This window comes from Sorghum bicolor, chromosome 3 (genome assembly GCF_000003195.3).
Source record: "Sorghum bicolor cultivar BTx623 chromosome 3, Sorghum_bicolor_NCBIv3, whole genome shotgun sequence".
Classification (NCBI taxonomy): domain Eukaryota; kingdom Viridiplantae; phylum Streptophyta; class Magnoliopsida; order Poales; family Poaceae; genus Sorghum; species Sorghum bicolor.
This window is the reverse complement of record NC_012872.2, coordinates 73,243,284-73,263,960: the sequence shown is the minus strand read 5'-3', so window position 1 is coordinate 73,263,960 and position 20,677 is coordinate 73,243,284. Positions and strand designations below refer to the sequence as shown.

Genomic DNA, 20,677 nt, shown 5'->3' with positions numbered 1-20,677 from the left:
GCCCGGTCCGATGTTCCGGACTTGACATTTGTTCCCTAATAATAATAATAATAATAATAATAATGGTGCTCTTCGTTCGTGCAATACCAGAGCAAAGCAGTTGATTGCAAGAAACAGAGCGAGCGCAATGCAGTCGTTATAATTCAAAAAGAAAAAAAAATCAAAGCAGTTTACAGTTTTTTTTTTTTGAAACTGCAGTTTACAGTTTTAAAAGGAAGAAAAACAGAACAAAGTAGTCATTACATGGTTTTAAAAGAAAAGAAAAACAGAGCAAACAGTATAGATCAAAAAGGAAAAAAGCCGAGCAAACCAGTCATTATATACTACAGAAATGTAGAAAAAAAAGCAGACATAGTGCAAAGCAGTTGCTACTAATAAGACTTCTTTTTTTTAAAAAAAAAAATCTTACTAATAAGACTTCACAGACATTTGATTCATAGTACCTACATATTCTAATAGGGTGACCCTCTAACCGTTGCTTCATCTAGAACACTTGCAAAACGAGCTGAAAACCCTAAAGAATACATATATGTACTTCAACGGCCTTATAAAACAAGAATGTATTATTGCCGTATCTGGAACATATTTAGTCAGCCCAATTTGACACAAAGCCCGTGCATGATAAATGGGCAAAAACACATTGTTCCCTTACAGGACAAAATTAGAATTAGATGCACCGCGAGATTGGAGCAGTCAACAGGATCACTATCACGTCAACTGCAAGTGATTCCATATGGTTACAAGGTTGCAGTGTGAAATTGGGTCCACGCCTCATTTGTCCCCATAGTAACATATGAATAAACACATGTCGATTGCATCCCCTAATAATAATGTAATACCTAAATGGTGTACCAAGAACGAGATAAAACTTCATTGCTGCATCAGTCGTGCAGACGGCATCTGCATTTCTGTGCTGGATCTAAAACAGTGATGAGAAACTAAAACTATGTACAACAAGGTGAAAAGCTGCCATGATACAAGGCCACGCTCAAGCTCTTCACAGTGGAAGATTATTTTGTGGCCTACAGGGCTGCAGTGTTGTTAGCAGCACCATTACGCACAGTGGCTGGTGAGGTCACTCGTTCACCAGAGGCCCAACCTCCGCGGGCACTTCAGGCTCGGGCGCTTTCCTCAGCCCCAACCTCTGCAGGTGCTTCAGGTGCTTCTCTGCAGCTGCCCTGTCCGCAGCTTCTCGCTTCTGCGCCCTCTTCGCTCGCCTTCCAGCGACATCCTTGGACACAGACCCTGACCCTGATCCCGAACCTGACACGGACACCGACGCCGAAGACGACGACGCAGTTTTCTCTTTCTTCTTCTTCGGGGTCCTGGATGGACCAGCAGAAGCATCAGTGTTGACTGGCCTCGCCTCTTTCCTACCTCCTCTGATGTACCCATTGTCACCCCATCTCCTGTTACCAATACGAATGCTCGAGGACCTGCTCATGTAATAAGATTCCTCATCAAGATCATCTTCATCGTCATCGTATTGGTACTGCTGGTCAAAAAACTCTTCATCTTCCAGGGGCTCTTCGTGAGCCTCTACGATCAGAGGTTCAAACCAAGCGGCCCTCAGGAGAAGGCAAACGCTCTCCTCAAACAGGTAGTCATGTAGGCTGAAGAAAAGAAACAAGCATCAAGATCATAATTCTACCTGAAAATTTTCAGCCCCCCACATTTCAGATGAACAAGGGGTTACCAGCCGTCGAGAGAGCGATGCACGCTGAGGAATTCAAATGGATGCTTGCACTGTGGGCACAGGGGGTTCTGCTTGTAGGATGCCCACCTCAAAATACAGGTTACACTGCATTCACAAAACAGATTTCAAATATAATGAACAGTCGGCTTTTAGTAAAAGGATCATTGTAAGATATAAAAGGAAGAACACTGTAGGATCAATGAATACAGTAAATTATAGCAGACAGAAAACAGGAGGTATCACCAGACGTTAGTCCTTTAGCATCAGCTGTAATGGATACATCAAAGGTACTTGCTGCTTGCTACTTCACACATAATAGGCACAGAGTCAAGCTCTATAATTCAATCTAGAGCTGAAAACCAAAAGGGTAGGTGAAACAACCATTGGATGCACGGGGTGGTTGGTCGGGCAAAGGGTGAGATGCACATGGCAACTATGGTAAAGAATAAGTTGAAGTTTAGTTACTACAAGGGAACAAACGACAGTGTTCCAGAATAGGCTCACTGGTGCCGGTGCTGCATCTATTCCATAGGTTTAACATGACAGAATCAAATTACATGTGTAAAGGCAATTATTAAATGAAAAATCAGCTTGCGAATCACAAGGTCGGGGCGTCAGACCAGCCCCTGTAAGTTTTGAAAGTGTTGAATTAGGTTTGTAGAGTTACATGTCAGCAAGACGAATAGCAAACGGCCTAGAAAAGGAATCGCAATTGCAATTACAGTGTGAAGGAAAGCTATGCTAATTTGGGGGGAAGGTGCGAAATAGCCTCCCAAATCTAGGGATTTAGATTGATATTAGAGGTGGGGAATAACAAACAACCTAATCGTAATTCCACCGCGCAACTAAGTACGTATATACCAGTAATAATAATCTGGAGAAAGGGGAGACGGGGTGGGGAGAAATTAGCAACAGACCAGTAGGCGTGGTCGCACCCCTTGACGAGGGCCGTCTCCTGGAGCGCTATCCTGTCGAGGCAGATGGCGCACACCCCGCAATCCGCCGCCGCCCGGTCGCCGCCGCCTGGAGCCGCCGCTGCCTAACACAGGAGGAAAGGGAAATCAAACAAGGTGAGATCGAGCGAAGCACCGCGCGAGCAGATCGGGCGGATCCAGGGCCGAACGGTCGTCAGGCAGGGGAGGATAACTCAACTCACCTCGCCGAGGGATACGCAGGTGCTGACGGCGACCGGACCCTCGGAGGAGGACGACGCGGCGGCGGCGGCCATGGCGGTGGGGATCGGGAGGAGGGAGGCGACCGGGCGAGAGCTTCCGGGGTCGGTTCGGTCGGTCGGTCGGTGAAGGGAAGGGAGGAGTGGATGTGAGGAGAGGAAGGGGGGCCTTCGCGAACGAACGAGCGCGTCCGAAGAAAACAAGAGGAAAGAGAGGCCGGTGGGCACCGTTGGGCAGGACGGGGCGGATCTTCACGTGAGATGCCGCCCGTTTATTCGCTCCGGCTCCGTTGCCCGCCACGCGTGATTTGACACTGCCACCCCCCGACTCCCCGGGTTGTCACGTGGACGTGGCTCGCCCTATCCGCGCGCCCATGGGCCGGACGGACGGACAGCGCCGGGGCGGCGCGGCCACAGGCCCAACGGCCTATGGGCTGACTGCACCAGCCGTGTGATGCCATGATCTACGCGCTGACGAGTGACGGGGAAGACCGAGCAACAGAGCAAGCAGTGCGATGCGACTGGAAAGTCGGCGGAGGTACCCGTGCTGGGATCCTCTGTGTCAGCAAGGTACTTGGCTCCCAAGTTTGCTACTACCAGCAGAGCCTTGTTTAGTTCCCAAAAAATTTTGCAAAATTTTTCAGATTCCCCGTCACATCGAATCTTTAAACGCATATATGGAATATTAAATATAGATGAAAATAAAAACTAATTGCACAGTTTGGTCGAAATTGACGAGACGAATCTTTTGAGCCTAGTTAGTCCATGATTAGATATTTTTTGTCAAATACAAACAAAAATGCTATAGTGTCAATTTTGTAAAAATTTTTGGAACTCAACAAGACCCAGGTGATGCGTGACAAGTTTGACTTTCCTTGATTTGGCATGTTCGATCTAGAATATATTATATTCCGAGAAAAGGGAAAAGGTCTACTCACTTAAAGATGGCTTTCAAAGAACAAAAGTTGGGTTTGCAGGACCAGTATGGTTCACAATCTTTCTCTACTATTGTTTCTTTCGGCAAATATCTGATCGGAGTTTTATAAACCACAAAAATATTATCTATAACCCTATAAATTATGAGACACTACAAACCTAATCGAAATATCTAGAGCTCGTGAAGATATACCTGGAGGTGCAAGAAATTAGGTTTTAAATATAGACTAGGTAGCATACCCGTGCGTTGCTACGGGATAACTGACAATTTGTACTAAAACACATAGATCACACGATAAAATAACAATACTATAAAATTAAATACCAACGTTCAAGTGACATTTAATTCAAAAAACAAAATTTATAAAATTAACATAGTCATGAAGAGCATGGCGTCGCATGCTCACAAACTCAATTGTATGACTTCATCAATCCCTTTCATCTTCCTATGCTTCTTGGATCCAGCTACATATAGTGGACTTTTCACATATTCCTGGTGTGTCGGGGCGGGCAAGATGGATCCAGCGAGCGACATGGTGAAGGATACATACATTCTTAACTGTGTGCATGGCTTTGAAGTACTGAAGTGCTTGCCTTTATTGTTTCATTGAGTACTGGAATGCTCCGATAGTTTTCTAGCTCTTACAATCTGCAGTGATAAACGAAACATGTGCATATAATTAAATTTACTAACTCTACAAATGGTAGAACACATTGTTAAAGGAAAACAATTCATATAAGATGTCTTGCAAAACAACAGTAAAGATATACGGTTTTCCACATGCTACAACACAAAATAAGTAATGCATAATAGTAGAGGTGTTAAGTGATAACTTAACTTACTCAGTAAACACATGGCCAGGTAAATTCAGTAGCAACACATAAGTAAACACATGACCTTATAAAAATCAGGTCAAGTCCTTGACTATTTCATCCCTGCATATTAGTAGAGATGGCAACAGGGTATGCATCAACCGTCAATTTTATACGGGGACGTAGATAAGACATCTATCTAACAGCTTATATGCGTTTGCCTACTATGCTGATTCTTTTTGTAAATAATTAATTAACTATGCAACATTGATTTTTCAGTAGCTATAAAATCCTTAGGATCTGGCCTGCAAGAATCATTAAGCATGTAATAGATCAGAGCTGCATAGATCAACCACGTCCCAAAACCTAACCTGTGACTGATCCCTGCAACCCTGAACCCAAATTTCTATATGCTCTAGGTTGCAAAACATCGATAGAATAGAAGAAGATATCTAGAGATGACTATGTCCAATGAAGTCCTTGTCCAGAGGTAGCAATTGGGAAGGAAACCATTTTCATTATAGGCTAGTTATGAACTTTTAGACCTCTTCCAGCAAGTTTTGGATAGTAAGATAAAATCAACCATGCCAACAATACAAATTGGCCATTTTTTACCAGATATGTCAGAGATTCCTGTTATAAAAAACAGATTTTATGCTTTTGTGTGAGGCATATAAAAGGTTTGTCTAGGGAGCTATAGTTGTTTGGATCAAAAACTCTGTAATTACTGCAAAGAAGCAAGTAAGCAATGCATATGTTAAATGTCATATTGTTGAGCAAGAATGTTTAGTTTCAACTAAGGGAAATATCATAATAATCCAACTGGACACCCTGTCTTTTGTGCTCCAATGATGTATCTTTTGTGCTCCAATGATGTAGGCCATGGATGTATAACAAATGATTCCCTGCGCCAAAACTCATCCATAAACATGAAAAATCCTCTCTTGCACCATGGATGTTAATATGACACCCTATCTTAAAGTTGAGTTTTAGTTAGAGTTGCAGCAGGCATTCAGTTGATAAATCAGAAAAAACAAATTGGATATAGTATGATTGTTTGCAGTTGTTTAGATTCTATAGCTTTAGTCCTGGAGCCGTACACAGTGAAAGTATTCACAACTCAAAACCCCATCTTACTATTTGTAATAATAAAAAGAACTTGTTTATTACTTACCACATCGTCCACTTCTGGAAATTTGACTTGTAATCAGATAACAAAACAATGTCTGGCAAAGTTTCTTCATTTGGAGTGCCCAAAATGCTGCATTAATAGAAGAGAATGCACAACCTATATAAGATTTCTTTTTAGCAACATGAAACAAACTAATACAATGATGTCAGGTTCACAAAAGGAGCAGATACAGAGCACCATGTTAACGGTTGTTTCATATAAAGGTCTGCCACATCTACCCAGCTGCCTCTGCCCACCTATGAACTGTGATAGCACGCCTCCTGCCCCAAGCAAGTGATGATGATTTGTTAGGAAATTTGTAGGATGCAGTAGCAAGCACTATAGATAAAGGGAATGATCAAGAGATTTGGTGACAATGATGGTGCCGGCCGGTGACCAGCACTTCAATCAAAGAGGAAGACAAGTTCACATTGAATGCAACTAAGTGAGGCTTCAAAAAGAATGCAACTAATCAGTGACATCCACTACTACTGCTGTACCGTCGCCGAGCTCACCACTCCTGCACGTTGAGAGATGTGTCAGTGTGTGCGGAGACAGGGGAGTGGCAAAGAAGGTGCTCACCCTTAGCTTACCTTTCCCCGCCCATGGTGCCTCGTCGCCTGAACCCTCAGCCTCCACCTTGTTGAGGATGCCTCCTCACCGGATCCAACGAGGGTGAGCCTCTCCATCCTATCTGATCCGCCTCGTCGCCAGATCAGTCGAGCGATGGTCGACGGTCTGCTCACCAGCCGGGCTACCTCATCTACAAGTGCATTTTTTTAGCAGCACAAAATCAAAGGCTTGATCAGAGACCTTTCTGATATTATTTCAGTTTAATTTAAGGTTCTGTTTTTTTGGCAATTTTTATGTAGAACATTGAGGAATCCTGAAAAATACTAACCACACAGATTAACTGGTAACAATATAATACGTGGGGGTACTAAATTACATTGGTTGTGAATATATATTACTAAAGTAAAATACTTCTGCTGACATTTTTATGTTAATTTATTCTGAAATACATGCAACATATCAGAAAGCAAATTGCTTATCTTCAAACAGAGAGAAAAAAGTTGGAATGTACAACCTACCCCAAACATGGAATTAACCATGATTTTCTATCCATTATTATGGCATTGTACACATCTTCATTAGAGAGGTAAGAGATCATGATCAAGTAAAAAGCCTATGCACACTAAAATTTAATACTCGTCTAAAATCACTAAATACTATGCTAGCTACCCCCCAAAAAAGACTCTGTATTTTTCCTAATCCATGGCAGCCTCAGTCAAAGAATGTACGATCAGTTCAAAAAACGTGAAGATTAGTAGCTCACAGAAACAGTATGCTTGCCCTACAATAATGGCAGAAAAGAACAAATTGATCAAGATATTAGTATAGACTTAGAAAGTACTTCAGATCCCATTTAGTCTTTTGCCTTCCATGGGATCCTGTACATGGCAATCTCAGTTATCCTGTAGTATTATGTTGAAATGATTAGCAAGAGCATTAGAGCGTTTGGTTCATTTTTCAAACACCACACCATACTGGAAATTGGTTAGACCATCTTAACATGTGCAAGCAAAATATCAATCACAGGAGAAGTGCCATGACGTACCTAACCCAAGATCAATAAGAAAAAGTTTTTTCTCATCATGGGATCCAGGCTGACCAAGTAGAAAATTCACGGGTTTAACATCCCCATGAACAAACCTGACATAAAATTACTAATAAATAAATAATTAGGACATACAATATGTCAAATAAAATTTAGTAAATACACATAGTACCAGACAAAGCACATGACTGAAACTTGAAAGCATGAAAGTTAAGCAGGAACACATAGGATCTTAAAATACAGACCCGAAAAGTGAGTACTGATACCTAGCTCAGTTATTCATCATAGTCATGGATTGAAATTCAGAACATTCAGAGCAAACCAGGATAGTTACTCTTCTCCCATCTGAACTTTTGGCCGTGCTAATTTGAGTTGTATATAGAATAGAATTCTATAGTACCTCAGTTCACAAATAAAAGGAATTCTGACATTTGCAGCACATGAATAAAATACAAAATACTAAGATTCTTTAGTTGAACTCAATGCAAAAAAGATATTTGCATATTATCAGATTCTCGTATATGACTAAAACTGAAACCAGATAGCGACGCCTACTCAGAATCCATCTAGTACACTTCGCCGCAACTCCATTAACGGCATGGCCGACATGTTGCCACTCGCCAGTTGCTATAGGAAACCTCGTACAGATAACAAAATAGCTTAAATCAAGGTACATGATCTCCGTTTTGAACAGCAGGAAGGCAAGCGAGGGGCCAACATATCTGGTGTGGAGGATGGTCGTCTCGATATTAGAAGGGTCCGACTACCGGCTGCCTGCGCTGCTCCCCTGCTAGGCGACTCGACCGGTTGCTGCTCGCGCCGCGGTCAGCGCCGCCCCAAGCTCCCAACCCTAGGTGCGAGCGAGGCTAGTAGCCGTCCTTTGCTGCTCCGTGCACCTGTTCGCGGAGTCGCGGTCGCATAGGCATGGATTCTGGGCGCCAGGGGCTGCACTGCAGGATGCCGCGGCGAAGGTCCGGAGCACGGGACTTGGGGCGGAGGTGTGGCCTAGTGCTGGTGAAGATCCGGGGTAGGGCTTTACCGACGAGCGCGAACGCATCCACGGCCACCGGCAAGCTCATGGCGGCGGTCGCGACGGCTCGTGGGCGGCGCTCGAGGACGGGGCTCGCGCGGACGGCAGCTGTCGCGGACGGCGGCGTGTGGACGACGCTCTCACGGCAGACGGCGCTCGACGACGGGGGTCGCGCGGACGGCAGCTCGAGGACGGCGCTCACGAGGAGGTCGCGGGCGGCGCTCGAGGCCCGTCCTCGCGCAGACGCAAGTGCACGCGGTCCCGACGCTGTCGCGGACGGCGCGACGGTCCCGCGGACGACGTGCGGACGCGGAGATCCCGGGCACCGTCACGGTGGGCGGCGCTCGAGGACGGGGTCCCGCTGACGGTCTCACGGCGGACGCTCACGAGCGCCTCGCTGACGGAGGGATTGGGGCGCTCTCGCAGAGCGCGGACGCATCCACGGCCACCGGCAAGCTCATGGCGGCAGTCGCGGCGGCTCGCGGGCGGCGCTCGAGGACGGGGCTCGCGCGGACGGCAGCTGTCACGGACGGCGGCGTGTCGACGACGCTCTCACGGCAGACGGCGCTTGAGGACAGGGGTCGCGCGGACGGCAGCTCGAGGACGGCGCTCACGAGGAGGTCGCGGGCGGCGCTCGAGGCCCGTCCTCGCGCAGACGGATGTGCCCGCGGTCCCGACGGTCTCGCGGACGGCGAGGTCGCAAGCAGCGCTGGGGTCGCGGACGGCGTGCGGACGAGGAGATCTCGGGCACCGTCGCGGCGGGCGGCGCTCTAGGTCGGGGTCCCGCTGACGGTCTCGCGGCGGACGCTCACGAGCGCCTCGCTGATGGAGGGATTGGGGCGCTCTCGCAGAGGGGAGCGCCCGCACGGACAAGATAGGAAAGGGGAGGGGATCGGGGAGGGGATGACGGGGGAGGCGGACGCTCGTCGCGAGCTGGCAGGCTGACGAAAACCAAAACCGCACAAAAAAAAATGTCCCTGTTTTAATTTTTTTAGTTGTAGGAGAAAATCTGAACTAAGAATCACATGAAAAGACTTTCTCTGTGCAATGGCATGTTCCGCATGCTAGGTGTTGCTGTAGTCGATTGGTTCTTTGCAGCAGCAAAGATGACAGATTGTTGTCCAATACTTCGCCAACGAGCCTTATTCGTTTGACGATAAGCTATGGCAGAAAGTATTGTTGAATGCCTGTTCAGCTCCGACACCTACGAATACTTTTCACGTCGTCTTTGGTGGATGCTTTGTCGTGTTACTTTATCGTTGTCGTCTTGTCTTTTCTAAGTCGATGTTTTGTCACCACGACTTCATCTCCTATATTGTCAGTCTTGCGTTGATGTATTTTCCCTTTTTAGAGTCCAACCGGTTAGCCTTGTGGCTGAGGGCCTTTCCTTACCATTTTTCTTTTTGTTGTTATTTTTGTTGTTGTTGTTGTTTGAGTTCTTAACCACTTTCTCGTTCTACAATCTATACTGCCGGTTCTCCTGCAGCCGCATTTTGTAAGCCGTACTTTCAGCACTCTTTTTCTTTTATAATGAATGACTAGCTAAATGCCCGTGAGTTGCAACAGGAATAATATTCGACCAACTTAGCATGGTCCAACAACAGGCAAAGTCAAGGTCTGTGGCGACACAACCTGACACTTTACCACTGTATGTAGCTCTAATTGCAATAAAATTTGAATGTTCCATTTCAAACAAAATAGCTTTGAGTGTTCCACTTCAAACAACACAGATTACCACTGTTGTAAAAAAACATAGATATCACAAACACAACTTTAGAAGACCTTTTAAAAAGATCCTTAGTAGTATACATGGATAGAATAGAATAGCAAAAACTTACAATGATTAAAATCTTTTGCTGCATTCTTTGAATTAGGAAAACAAGAACTAAAAAAACATGAATGTTATAACATATGTTGCCATGAGTATAATAAAACATGAATTGTTTAACAGGTTGAGAAGCAATGTTTTGCTATCAATCAAAATAAAAGTAAAACATGAATTGTTAAATAGGCTGAGAAGCAATGTTTTGCTGACATTCATATGCATTTGCTTACAAAATCCAAATTTTTGGTGCTTACACAACCAGGACATCAGCAGTTAATAAACTTCAAGAGTGGGGCTCTGAAAAAATATTATCTATACACATGTTGAAATTATAGAAAATCTATTGCACAGACACACCAATATAGTAGCTTCTAGATGCCTAATTTCACAGGATATTTCCCGCACAAGTGCTTTTAGATGCCTAATTCCATCCTGACCACAAGTAGATCACAGAAGATGATGTATTAGACTGTGAGGGAGGCATTTAAGATTTGCAGAGCACTGAAACAATTAATTTCTTCATGAGAGCAAAGTTCTTAGTTAGACTTAAAGCACTGAGCATAGAAAACAATGCTCCTGAATTTTTATTTTCTACCATATGTCCATGTCCACTATAGTCTCTATAAAATAAATATGCATTTCTATGCGGTACATTCTTACTTGAGGTCTGAAAATCTTCATCAAGGAAGGATTTTTTCTGACAAAATTCTCCCACTTTGTTGTATCTATTTTTCATTCCTGATTTGCATCAGCATGGTCGATTACTGTTCATTAGAATCATTACTAATCAAAAGACAAATATTACAACAGTAAAGTACAGAAAAAGTTTGATCCTAAGGTTAGAAACATTCACCTTAGAATAGTAGAAAACTAAAAAATCACACTCAACTGCTCTAGTTAAAAAATTCTAAAAAAACATACACAATTGTCATGACAATCTTCCATATATAAAATGGCAGAAGCACTTAAGAGAGAGAGAGAGAGAGAGAGAGTAAAGACTCCAAAACTCCTTAACCAAGCATCAAATTCTCCAATCAAACACGCATGACTCTATTCTAACCATTCTATCTCTCCGTTTGGAACACAACATCATAAACTTTCACTAATGTGCCAAAATCACAGTCTACAACATTGGGGAAAAATTCTAAAGTGCTCAACTTGAAGTACATGAAGAAGGGCAACTTAATAAATTCCTATAGGATTGGATGCAGGACAGCAAGACACCCTTGTTGATGGCGTCCATCATCTCATAGGCCTAGCAACAGTCTCCACCATCCATGTGTACATGTAGCCTAAAACAGATCACGCCACAACCTAAGAAATCGGAACCACGTAAAACAAATCATCCCCTCCCCACCACCACGGCATGAAAAGCAAATCGCAAAACCAAATCATCTCCAAAATCACACACTTGATATTTCCTAACCTAACTAGAATGCTATCTACATTTCAAGAGGCTAAATAAATCACCCATCCTAGTTGAGCAAGCCTAATTTTGTCAACTTCTAAACAACCATACATACAACCCTATGCACTCCATGATAATTTCGACTGGGTACATATACGACATCATTAATGCAGACAAATGATTTGCAATATAACAAATTGAAACACCAAGATAGACCATATATATACACATGGAGGATAAGGACACTCAGACTGCTTTACAGAATAACATCACTTGCACCAGATCTTGTATGAGGACTATAATCAACCAAACAAATATGATTACAGACATGTGCTTGTCAAGGAAAATTATGTGTGGCAATATGATAGAGATGGAAAAATCAGTTCATCTTTAAAAACGATCACTCATCTGAGAAAGCAATGCAGCTATTACCGAGACATATATCAATGAACTAATTTGATATTGAGCGCAGTTTGGAAGACATTTAAATTCGTAGTGAATAATGAATATACGTTCAGTGTAAAACTACCTGTTGACAAGATTTAAAATACTTGATAGGAAGATCATACAAAGTATTATAAAAAACTCCATAGCATACTGGACCAATTCGGCCTCGACGAACTCCTAAATTGACCCCCAAAACTGATTGTCCAAACTGAATATCTCCAATAGTATTCAATTAAATTGGAAAGGTAATGAAAAATTCCACAATCTATATGGGAGACCTCGATCTGGTACTACGGGACATTCTAATTCGACAGCTATATGCATGGGAGACCTCGATCTGGTACCGTGCTGCATATTCTATTACAATACATGGACAGGGCTAAACATACAACACAAATGAAAAAGTGCTAAGATTCAATACCTCAAACAGATCAGAAACTTGCCCTCATCCTGATGCCGCTTCCTGTCTTCTCCCTTCGCAAAATCAGCTATAGTGCATCGACACCAAGAGGGCAACGATCTGCAGCCAAAAGAGGTTCATTGGGATAAAAGAAATATTATGCCATATCCTCAGCCATTGAGATACCTCTCATGGATAATAGATCGGAAGGCAAATGGCAAACGGTTCATACCTCATATCAGTCAAGAGGCCAATGACGCTAGAGAAGGATACGGCGTTGTGCCACATGAACTGCGGCGAGGGGGAACCACGTCGCCGCCATGAGGAACTGCCCTGCTTTTTCATCCGCGAGGAACCGCGTCGCCGGCACAGAGGACGGCGGCCGGAGGGAGGCACCGGGCACATGAAGGGCAGCGGCCGGAGGGAGGCCCGGTGGGGAAACGAAGCAGGGCCGGGCAGCGCCTAGGGAGTCGGCGCGAGGAAGTCGCAGGCCAGCGGGAGCGCAGCGGGTGGTTGCACGGCACAGAGAGTGAGGCAGGGTCAAATGCGTGCCGAGGCAGGGCGACGAGCAGCCGGCGAAGACGAGGGCGAGGGCGAGGGCGCAGGGGCGGCGGTTCCTTGGAGCGAGATGAACTGGGAGCTGGGCAAAGTGCGTGCGTGATGCAGTGGTGGTTCTCCGGAGCGACGCGAGCGGGGGATTAGCGCGCGAGGCGGCGCCGATTAGTGCGCACTTGGTTTTTTCTTTGGAACGTGCGGTTGTGGGGAGCTTACCGCGAGGGAGGGGGGGGGGACGAAAACCGCCGGAGACGATGACGTCTTTTTAGTTGTAGAGAAATACGCGTGAAGTTCTGTTCACGGGGAAAAAACAAAAAGAATCGCCTGAAAACTGACTTTCCTGCACGAGAAAAATGGATCCTCCCCGATGAGAAAAGCCCCGACGAATGGTCTGTTCTTGCTGGGCCCATCCGGCCCATTAAAACTTGAGCCCATTCCACGGAATTCAAGCACGTCATGGTGTACCACAGATGATGACGACTTGTGCAGCTCACACGTCGATCGTGTGGCACCGCGCACGAGCGAGGCACGTATAGCCACAAGCTTTGCGTTGAGTACAAGCCATTCGAGTGGCGGAGTGGACAGTGACCACGAGCAGCGGACAGAGCTGCTAGTTTACAGATCCAAGCACAGCACAGCACATCCATTGGTTGGACACCTTGTTGGAGTCTGCCAATAATTCGTCGTGCCATGCATGCCTCCGGGTTCGGCGACTCCGGCCATGGGCGTGCTCATCCAACTGCACAGATGCATCGTGCCGCCACCATCGCCGCCGTGTAGATGTAGCCGATGAACGTTACTCCCTCCATTCCAAACTATAAGTCATTTTAAAAATCTTTAAAAGTTAAAGTATTTTAAGTTTAAATAAAATTATAGAAAAAATTATAAAAATTTATTACATCAAATAGATACACTATGAAAATATAATTACTGAATAAACCAATAATACTTAGTTAGTATTATAAATATTATTATTTTATTATATAAATTTGTTCAATTTTAAAATGATTTGATTCTTTAAAATTTTTAAAATAACTCATAGTTTAGGATAGAGGGAGCAGTCGCAAGGCCGGCAACGCAGCGATGCACACATGGAAGGAAGATATCGATCGGACATTGGTCGGACACCGGGAGACGTACGGTACGGAGAATGAGGGACGAGCCCGGGGCCGGCCGCCCGCCTCGTCCATGTGCATGCATGTGCTCGTCACTATCCAACCATGCACGTATCGCCGTATCGGTAAAGTAAAACTTATATCTCTAAAGACACGTGCTCTCACAATATAAACTATAAGAGATTCTCTCTGTGATTGTCAGTATAAATCTTATGGTTCAGTTACGAGAGCATATGTTTTTAGGGGCAAAAAGAAAAAATTGTGTTCGACATGTATCCGCGGTAGCGGCCAAACATTTCCTTCTCGGTACATATGCCTCTTTTTTATTAAATTTTAATCAGCTAAACTTTAGTCACTTTAGTAGATAAATTTTAAAAGACACTGATTGAAAAAAAACTAAAATAGTTTCGTTTTACTAGTCAAACAAGAGTATTTAAAATAGTTAAAGGAGAGAATGCTAAAACACTACAGGAAACGGGAGCTTTGCCGAGGGCCAACTAGCTCTCGGCAAAGACTGCCTTTGCCGACAGCCAAATAGAACCCTCGGCAAAGAGCCTTTACCGACGGCTTAGCTCTCGGCAAAGCCGCCCTCGGCAAAGGCCAGCTTTGCCGAGAGCCTAGCGCTCGGCAAAGATAGGCTCTCGGCAAAGGAGCCGCGCCATGAAAGGACATCTGTTGTCGTCACCTTTGCCGAGAGCCACGCCGTTAGGCTCTCGGCAAAGAGCTCCTTTGCCGAGGGCCTAAATTAGCCCTCGGCAAAGAGAAAAGTTTTTTTTAAAATTTTTAGACCCAAATTTTTTCTGTAGCCTTTGCATATTGTATACAAGCACATATTCAAGTTTAGGAGCTTTTTATAAATTTAGGAGCTTTTTATAACATTTCCTGTAGCCTTTGCATATTGTATACAAGCACATATTATATAAATTTTTGCCGAGAGCCTGTCCATATAGCGCTCGGCAAAGGTTCTTTGCCGAGAGTCGGACTGGCTGGCTCTCGGCAAAGGATGTTTATAGGAAAAAAACTAGCCTATTTCTTTGCCGAGAGACTGTTTGTGTGGCTCTCGGCAAAGGGTATTTCCAAAAAATATCTGCTTTATCCCCACCCGGCCCCTCGCGCGCCCAACCCTAACCCGTTGCCGCCCGCACACACACGCCCAACCCGCCGCCGCTGGACGCTGTGCACCGCCGCCGCCGACCAGATCCGCCGGCGGCGGCCCACACCATCCCCGCCCCTCCCCGGCCCCGTGCGCCACCGCCGCCTCCCCGCACGGCCGCCGTGGCCCTGCACCGCCGCTGCGGCCCCGCACTGGAATCCACGCCTCCGCCACTGGCTTCGCCTGCAAGGCCCCGTGCGCCGCCGCTGCGGCCCTCGTTCCCATCCTGCTCGCTTACGAAGCCGTGTATCGCATCTTCCCGTGCAGGTACTGCGATGCCACTGGGTCTGTGGTCAGCGACGCCGCCGGGGTGTCCTTTCCGGTGAGTCCCGATCGCTTCCGTGCTCATCTCGTGTGATGTCCATGTGTGTCGGCCACCTGTTTATTATATTGACTAGATTGGGGGTAACAAGGCATTCAACTGCGTTTTGGAATCTGTAATAGAACCAAAATCTTCAAGTGCTGACTTAGATTTCCTACAGCGCAAACGTTTTTGAGACTATGTGCATTGTCTGGGAAAATAACTGTGCATGTTTCCTTGTTCCTTGCCTTTTAACGTTGATAGAATGATTTGGTAGTCTTAATTTGGCCATTGAGTAATGATGCTTTGACCTTTTCCTAGAAAATCTTAGCACTAGTTAATTACTAATATTTTTTTTTGATGTATAGGGCAACACTCAAGAGGGATCTAACTGTTTCCTATTTCAGGCCTTATGGGATCTAACTCTTGCCTAGCTGATCTATTCTCTCAGGTACTACATATTATGTAGATTTATTTAATAAAATTATGCCCAGCGAAATGAAACTCTTGCCTACCTGATCTAACTTGAGTATATGTACTAAGATTCGTGCCATTTACAGTGTTTGCACAAGTATCAGATTGTCTATTCTAAGATTGGTGCCATTCGCAATGAAACACTAAATAGATTATATATACTAGATTTTTTTTCTGTCCTCATGCATTTTTATCTGCTGCCAATGAAAATATAGTGCTGCTATTTCTTACTATAATAACTGAGCAGCATCGATATTATCCGAATACATACAAGTTGAGAGTGTCGCACACTTTTGTAACCATCTTTTAATTTGCCTTTTGTGCCTTGCAGAACATTAATGTAACTTTGTTATTTTTTGTTTTATTAAGAAAATTCTCTGGCATTTTAAAAAACGATACTGCATGACAAGAAAATATTGACAGGGATAACATATTGTTCTATGTAATGTAACTACGTTTATTATCTCTAGAACGTTAGGCTTCCTGTTTTACTGTTTTATCCTAGATTATCCTCTTTGATCTGTCCCAGCATACACCCGTTCTCCCAGAGATATGTAATCGAACAATGTTAGTTTCTGAAATTTAATCTGTTGGGGCTGTTGTTCATACTTCAAACTTGAAAGCAGGCAACAGTTTACTGATCAGTAAGCTTGTACTAAGCTACTACTGTTGTTTCCCTTTTCCTTTTCAGTTGCTGGAGACCTTGATTAAAAACTGTGGTGATTTTGTTCATATGCAAGTTGCTGAGAAGGATATACTTCATGAAATGGTGATAGCTAAGAAGAAGATGCAAGTGCCTTTTAATATTCTCCTGTGTCATTCTTACCTGCCACTTCGACATGGACATGCATATTTGAATCCCTGGCAAACAAATTTCTGGGCTTTTGTTTCTGAGTAACCCTATTCAGTAATAAGAATAATGTCTCATCTGTTATTTCGTGCGATCTGTAGCCTGACTATCACGTCAAAGAGAAGATACTAATTCTGATAGACACTTGGCAAGAAGCTTTTGGTGGTGCCTGTGCAAGATATCCCCAGTATTACGCAACATATCAAGAGATGCTGGTAAATGTTTTCAAATTTTGTTTTCATGCATAAATTGCGACCATATTTTATAGCATTATATGTGGTCTCAAGTACTAACAAACAAAAGGTTTACTAGTAGAAAGTAAGTGGTGTTTGTTTCACCATCTGGAACATTGCAATAGCACAAATAAATGGAACATGTTCCTGGTTTAGATACCTAATATTTTTATCATCTTCAAAGTGTTACTTTACCTAGTATATTTATAGTACTAAACTCAGAACTCATCGTACTTTTGATTTGATTTATCAGCATGCTGGTGCTGTATTTCCTCAATGATTACACAATTTAATTTGCCTTTTGTGCCTTGCAGTATCCGAATACATAACTCGTTAACCTGAGACGTTCTTTCCATGAAAGACACTTAAATCCATTCATATCTCAAAGACTAGTACTATGGATCTAGCTAGAGCAGTGGGAAATTGAATTTTATTTGTAAAGGATGTGTTTCCTGAACTACACAAACTATGAATGAACAATCTTGAAAGTTTATTTTCTGTAACAAATGTGGTATGCTTAGATAGTTTACTTCTACTCTTTGTATATTTGGATGATGACTATGACTTATGTGTTGTGATGTGGTCAGATTTGATAATATATATATATATATATATATATATATATATATATATATATATATTGCTAACTGCTTCATTTGATTATTGTAATTTTTTTTGGCTGTAGTAGTGTCTTTGCCGAGGGCTACTGCCACGGCCCTCGGCAAAGATTTTTTTAAAAAATCCTGAAAATTACTTTGCCGAGAGCCGTTTAGCTAGGCTCTCGGCAAAGATTTTTTTTTTAAAAAAAAAGTCTTTGCCGAGAGTCTGCATGGGCGGCTCACGGCAAAGCCCTCCTTTGCCGAGAGCCAACCTAGCAGGCTCTCGGCAAAGACTTTTTTTGAAAAAAATAAAAATTCTTTGCCGAGAGCCGGCCAGTCTGGCTCTCGGCAAAAACGACGTCAACTTAGACGTTCCTCGACGGCGCTGTGGGCTTTGCCGAGGGCGTTTCTGGCCCTCGGTAAAGTCTTTGCCGAGAGCCTGCCACGTGGCTCTCGACAAAGAATTCTTTGCCGAGAGCTTCTTTGCCGAGAGCCACTTGGCAGGCTCTCGGCGAAGACTTTGCCGAGGGCTTTTGGGCCTTTGCCGAGGGTTTCCGGCTCTCGGCAAAGAAAGCAAATCCAGTAGTGAAGAAGGTACATAGAGGCGTGTCTCGCCGGGCCACGCGCGTTCTTGGCGCCTCGCGGCATGCAGATGCAGACGACACATGGTCCAAAAATACATAAATGTATGTAGTATTGTGCGTGCGTGGAGAAGGTTGCATATTCACAGTAACTCTTATCTCTTGTCTTGCCGACGGTTTTGGATCGGCATGGCATGGCCTCCCTCGCTTTGTTTGGACCCCTTCTGTTCCTGCTCTCAGGGAATAATAATATCGATCTGTTTGCATTGCAGTTGCAGTTGCAGACTTGCAGGCACGACAGAGTAGTTTTTATTATTAATGGTGAAACGTTTTACACGATCCCATGCATGCAATCATTCCGGCCGTTCCAATGATGCATGGTCCCGCCCGTCTTTGTTTACTTGTGATCACCAATGGAAACAAAGGGCGTGCTTAATTCATCAGTTCTTCATTCATCCAGGTAACGCAACGATGAGCCAGTCTGAGATTTAATGTCGTGCGGTAAAGTTTATTTTGTCCTTAAAAACATGATTATGCCTTCGTATATATATACCATCGGACTGTCCGGTCTCTCCATATAATTGTACAGTACGTACTGTAGTGTTTGTCCGAGCATGCATGCATGGCGCCCCCACAAAAATATCGGACACGTACAGGTGTCGATCCTACACTGAACGCACGCGAGATGAAGCCACAAGAATCAGTCGGCTCGACTCAGAACTGTTTTCGGAGCAAGTGCCCAATGATGCAGCATCTCTCGCTCCAATTCCGGTCCATGTCCAATGCAAGCAGCTGCCTTCTTTTTCCCCTAGCCTAGATATATATCTATAAAGAGGCCAAGCTGCCCATCGCTCACGAGTCACGAGCACTGCTCGCCATGGTCGTCCTCCTCCAGCAAAATATCAGCGCTAGAGCAGACCCTACTTGTACTACTACATTGCAACAGCGTCTTGCATTGCGACGTTTGCAATATTCATTGGCAAATCGAGTTCGTTACAGCAGGTACCTCCGTCTAGGACTAGGTTGGTAACTAGTAGGACTACCAAGCTAGCTAGGCCGGCCTTGACCATGTCGCGCCACCGGCGGCAGCCATCCCGCGCGCTCCCTCTCGACTTCAACGTCGACGGCGACGAGGAGGTGCCACCAGCGGCAGCCAAGGGCGGCGCCACGTCGTCGGTCGACGGGAGTCAGCAGAACCCCCGTGCCGGTGGCAGCGGGGACGGTGATGCTGGCGGCGGGGCTGGCAAAGGCCAGGAAGGGCAGACGACGAAGAAGAAGCCGCCGCCGGCCACTTCTGGCAGCCGGTCTCAGTCGGATCCGGATGGGACCGGCGCCAACAAGCCGCGGCACGACGACGGCACCCGTGGTCGTTAGTGTCCAAAAGACCGACGCGGCGGCGGCTAGCATTATATATGTTGGTCTGCACTTACGCACGGTATCTATATTTTGATCCATTCCATTCCTATGTGTGTCGTCCTAGCTCCATTCCTATGCATGCTCGATGTGGTCATCGATTTGCTGCTTATGCTATTAGTGTCATCACGGTGATTTCATTAGTTCGGATTAAAGAAAACAGCTGTGTTTGTTTGAATGTAAGCAAACTTCCCTTTGCCCTCGATGGGGTTGTTGTTTGGTTTCTTTACTCAGAATCGTCTTACCTTCTTGCTGAGTAGGACAATATTGAAGAGGAGATTTTGCGACCCTTATATATTATCGGACATGTTCACAATTCGTGCTGCAGTGATCGCATCTGCATATACTTCTGACGGCGACCTCGTCGGTGTGAGGAGGTCGGGCCTGAATCGTGCGCCCTCAGCACAGCAAGTTAGTATATGACCCTGAACAAAAATATGTTATACTTACCCTATAAGTTCTTAAAAAACTAGCAGGATTCCTCACATGTTGCCACATGTATGAAAAAATATATAAATAGGTTAGAGTATTAATTTCTAAAAATCAGAAGATGTATATATATAGTGTTGGTTATGTAGCAATATCTTGAATGATGACATAATGTCATGTGTTAGTTGGATGTGTTAGTGGATGGTGACGTGAACACTTTGCATGGGGATCGAGATAGTTGAATGTGCTAGTGGGATGTTCTAGTGGATGCTGATGTGGACACTTTGCATGACAAGAGAAATAGCTAGTGGGATTTGCTTGAATGAAGACATAATGGCATGTGTTAATGGATGGTGATGCGAACACTTTGTATGGTGAGATAGTTGAATGTGTTAGTGGTATGTTCTAGTGGATACCGACGTAGATACTTTGCATGACAAGAGAAATAGCTAGTGAGAT

General features: G+C 44.6%; 4 protein-coding genes across 16 annotated transcripts; 2 read left to right on the top strand and 2 right to left on the bottom strand.

Annotated features, from left to right (window-relative positions):
• On the bottom strand, positions 668-3,108 carry LOC8062337. Its single transcript, XM_002456905.2, has 4 exons — positions 2,853-3,108; positions 2,614-2,735; positions 1,697-1,801; positions 668-1,613 (listed from the first exon to the last, which is right to left on the bottom strand). Exons 1-4 carry the CDS (start codon positions 2,922-2,924, stop codon positions 1,076-1,078), a joined length of 837 nt encoding a protein of 278 aa, XP_002456950.1. The 5' UTR covers positions 2,925-3,108; the 3' UTR covers positions 668-1,075.
• On the bottom strand, positions 4,094-13,282 carry LOC110433844. 13 transcript variants are annotated; one of them, XR_002451238.1, is made up of 7 exons: positions 12,748-13,263; positions 12,537-12,635; positions 6,381-11,024; positions 5,986-6,307; positions 5,791-5,877; positions 4,647-4,739; positions 4,094-4,452 (listed from the first exon to the last, which is right to left on the bottom strand). XR_002451238.1 is itself a non-coding variant. In XM_021456643.1 (3 exons), exons 1-3 carry the CDS (start codon positions 12,918-12,920, stop codon positions 11,516-11,518), a joined length of 309 nt encoding a protein of 102 aa, XP_021312318.1. In that variant the 5' UTR covers positions 12,921-13,282; the 3' UTR covers positions 11,139-11,515. The 13 variants fall into 13 exon arrangements, 1 of the variants encoding a protein (XP_021312318.1); XR_002451235.1 differs by having other exon boundaries at positions 4,094-5,877; positions 5,986-6,068; positions 6,288-6,307; positions 12,748-13,267; XR_002451237.1 differs by having other exon boundaries at positions 4,094-5,877; positions 5,986-6,068; positions 6,303-6,307; positions 12,748-13,267.
• On the top strand, positions 15,189-17,774 carry LOC8062336. The gene is made up of 5 exons (XM_021456353.1): positions 15,189-15,660; positions 16,047-16,090; positions 16,805-16,882; positions 17,065-17,178; positions 17,511-17,774. Exons 1-5 carry the CDS (start codon positions 15,189-15,191, stop codon positions 17,523-17,525), a joined length of 723 nt encoding a protein of 240 aa, XP_021312028.1. The 3' UTR covers positions 17,526-17,774.
• LOC8077372 lies at positions 18,310-20,082 on the top strand. The gene has a single exon (XM_021455741.1). The coding sequence runs from the start codon at positions 19,445-19,447 to the stop codon at positions 19,748-19,750; it is 306 nt and encodes a 101-aa protein (XP_021311416.1). The 5' UTR covers positions 18,310-19,444; the 3' UTR covers positions 19,751-20,082.

Bases quoted from the DNA above. Each gene is read 5' to 3' on its own strand.
- LOC8062337 (XM_002456905.2), bottom strand. From the start codon at position 2,924: ATGGCCGCCGCCGCCGCGTCGTCCTCCTCCGAGGGTCCGGTCGCCGTC. The intron at 2,736-2,852 runs GTGAGTTGAGTT...CTCCTGTGTTAG, and splicing joins CCTGCGTATCCCTCGGCGAG to GCAGCGGCGGCTCCAGGCGG. The intron at 1,614-1,696 runs GTAACCCCTTGT...TCTTTTCTTCAG, and splicing joins CATCGCTCTCTCGACGGCTG to CCTACATGACTACCTGTTTG.
- LOC110433844 (XM_021456643.1), bottom strand. From the start codon at position 12,920: ATGTGCCCGGTGCCTCCCTCCGGCCGCCGTCCTCTGTGCCGGCGACGC. The intron at 12,636-12,747 runs GTATGAACCGTT...TTTTGGCTGCAG, and splicing joins GGCCTCTTGACTGATATGAG to ATCGTTGCCCTCTTGGTGTC. The intron at 11,553-12,536 runs GTATTGAATCTT...GATCTGTTTTAG, and splicing joins AAGTTTCTGATCTGTTTGAG to GCTACATGTACACATGGATG.
- LOC8062336 (XM_021456353.1), top strand. From the start codon at position 15,189: ATGTTTATAGGAAAAAAACTAGCCTATTTCTTTGCCGAGAGACTGTTT. The intron at 16,091-16,804 runs GTACTACATATT...TTTCCTTTTCAG, and splicing joins TAGCTGATCTATTCTCTCAG to TTGCTGGAGACCTTGATTAA. The intron at 16,883-17,064 runs GTGATAGCTAAG...TGCGATCTGTAG, and splicing joins AGGATATACTTCATGAAATG to CCTGACTATCACGTCAAAGA.
- LOC8077372 (XM_021455741.1), top strand. From the start codon at position 19,445: ATGTCGCGCCACCGGCGGCAGCCATCCCGCGCGCTCCCTCTCGACTTC.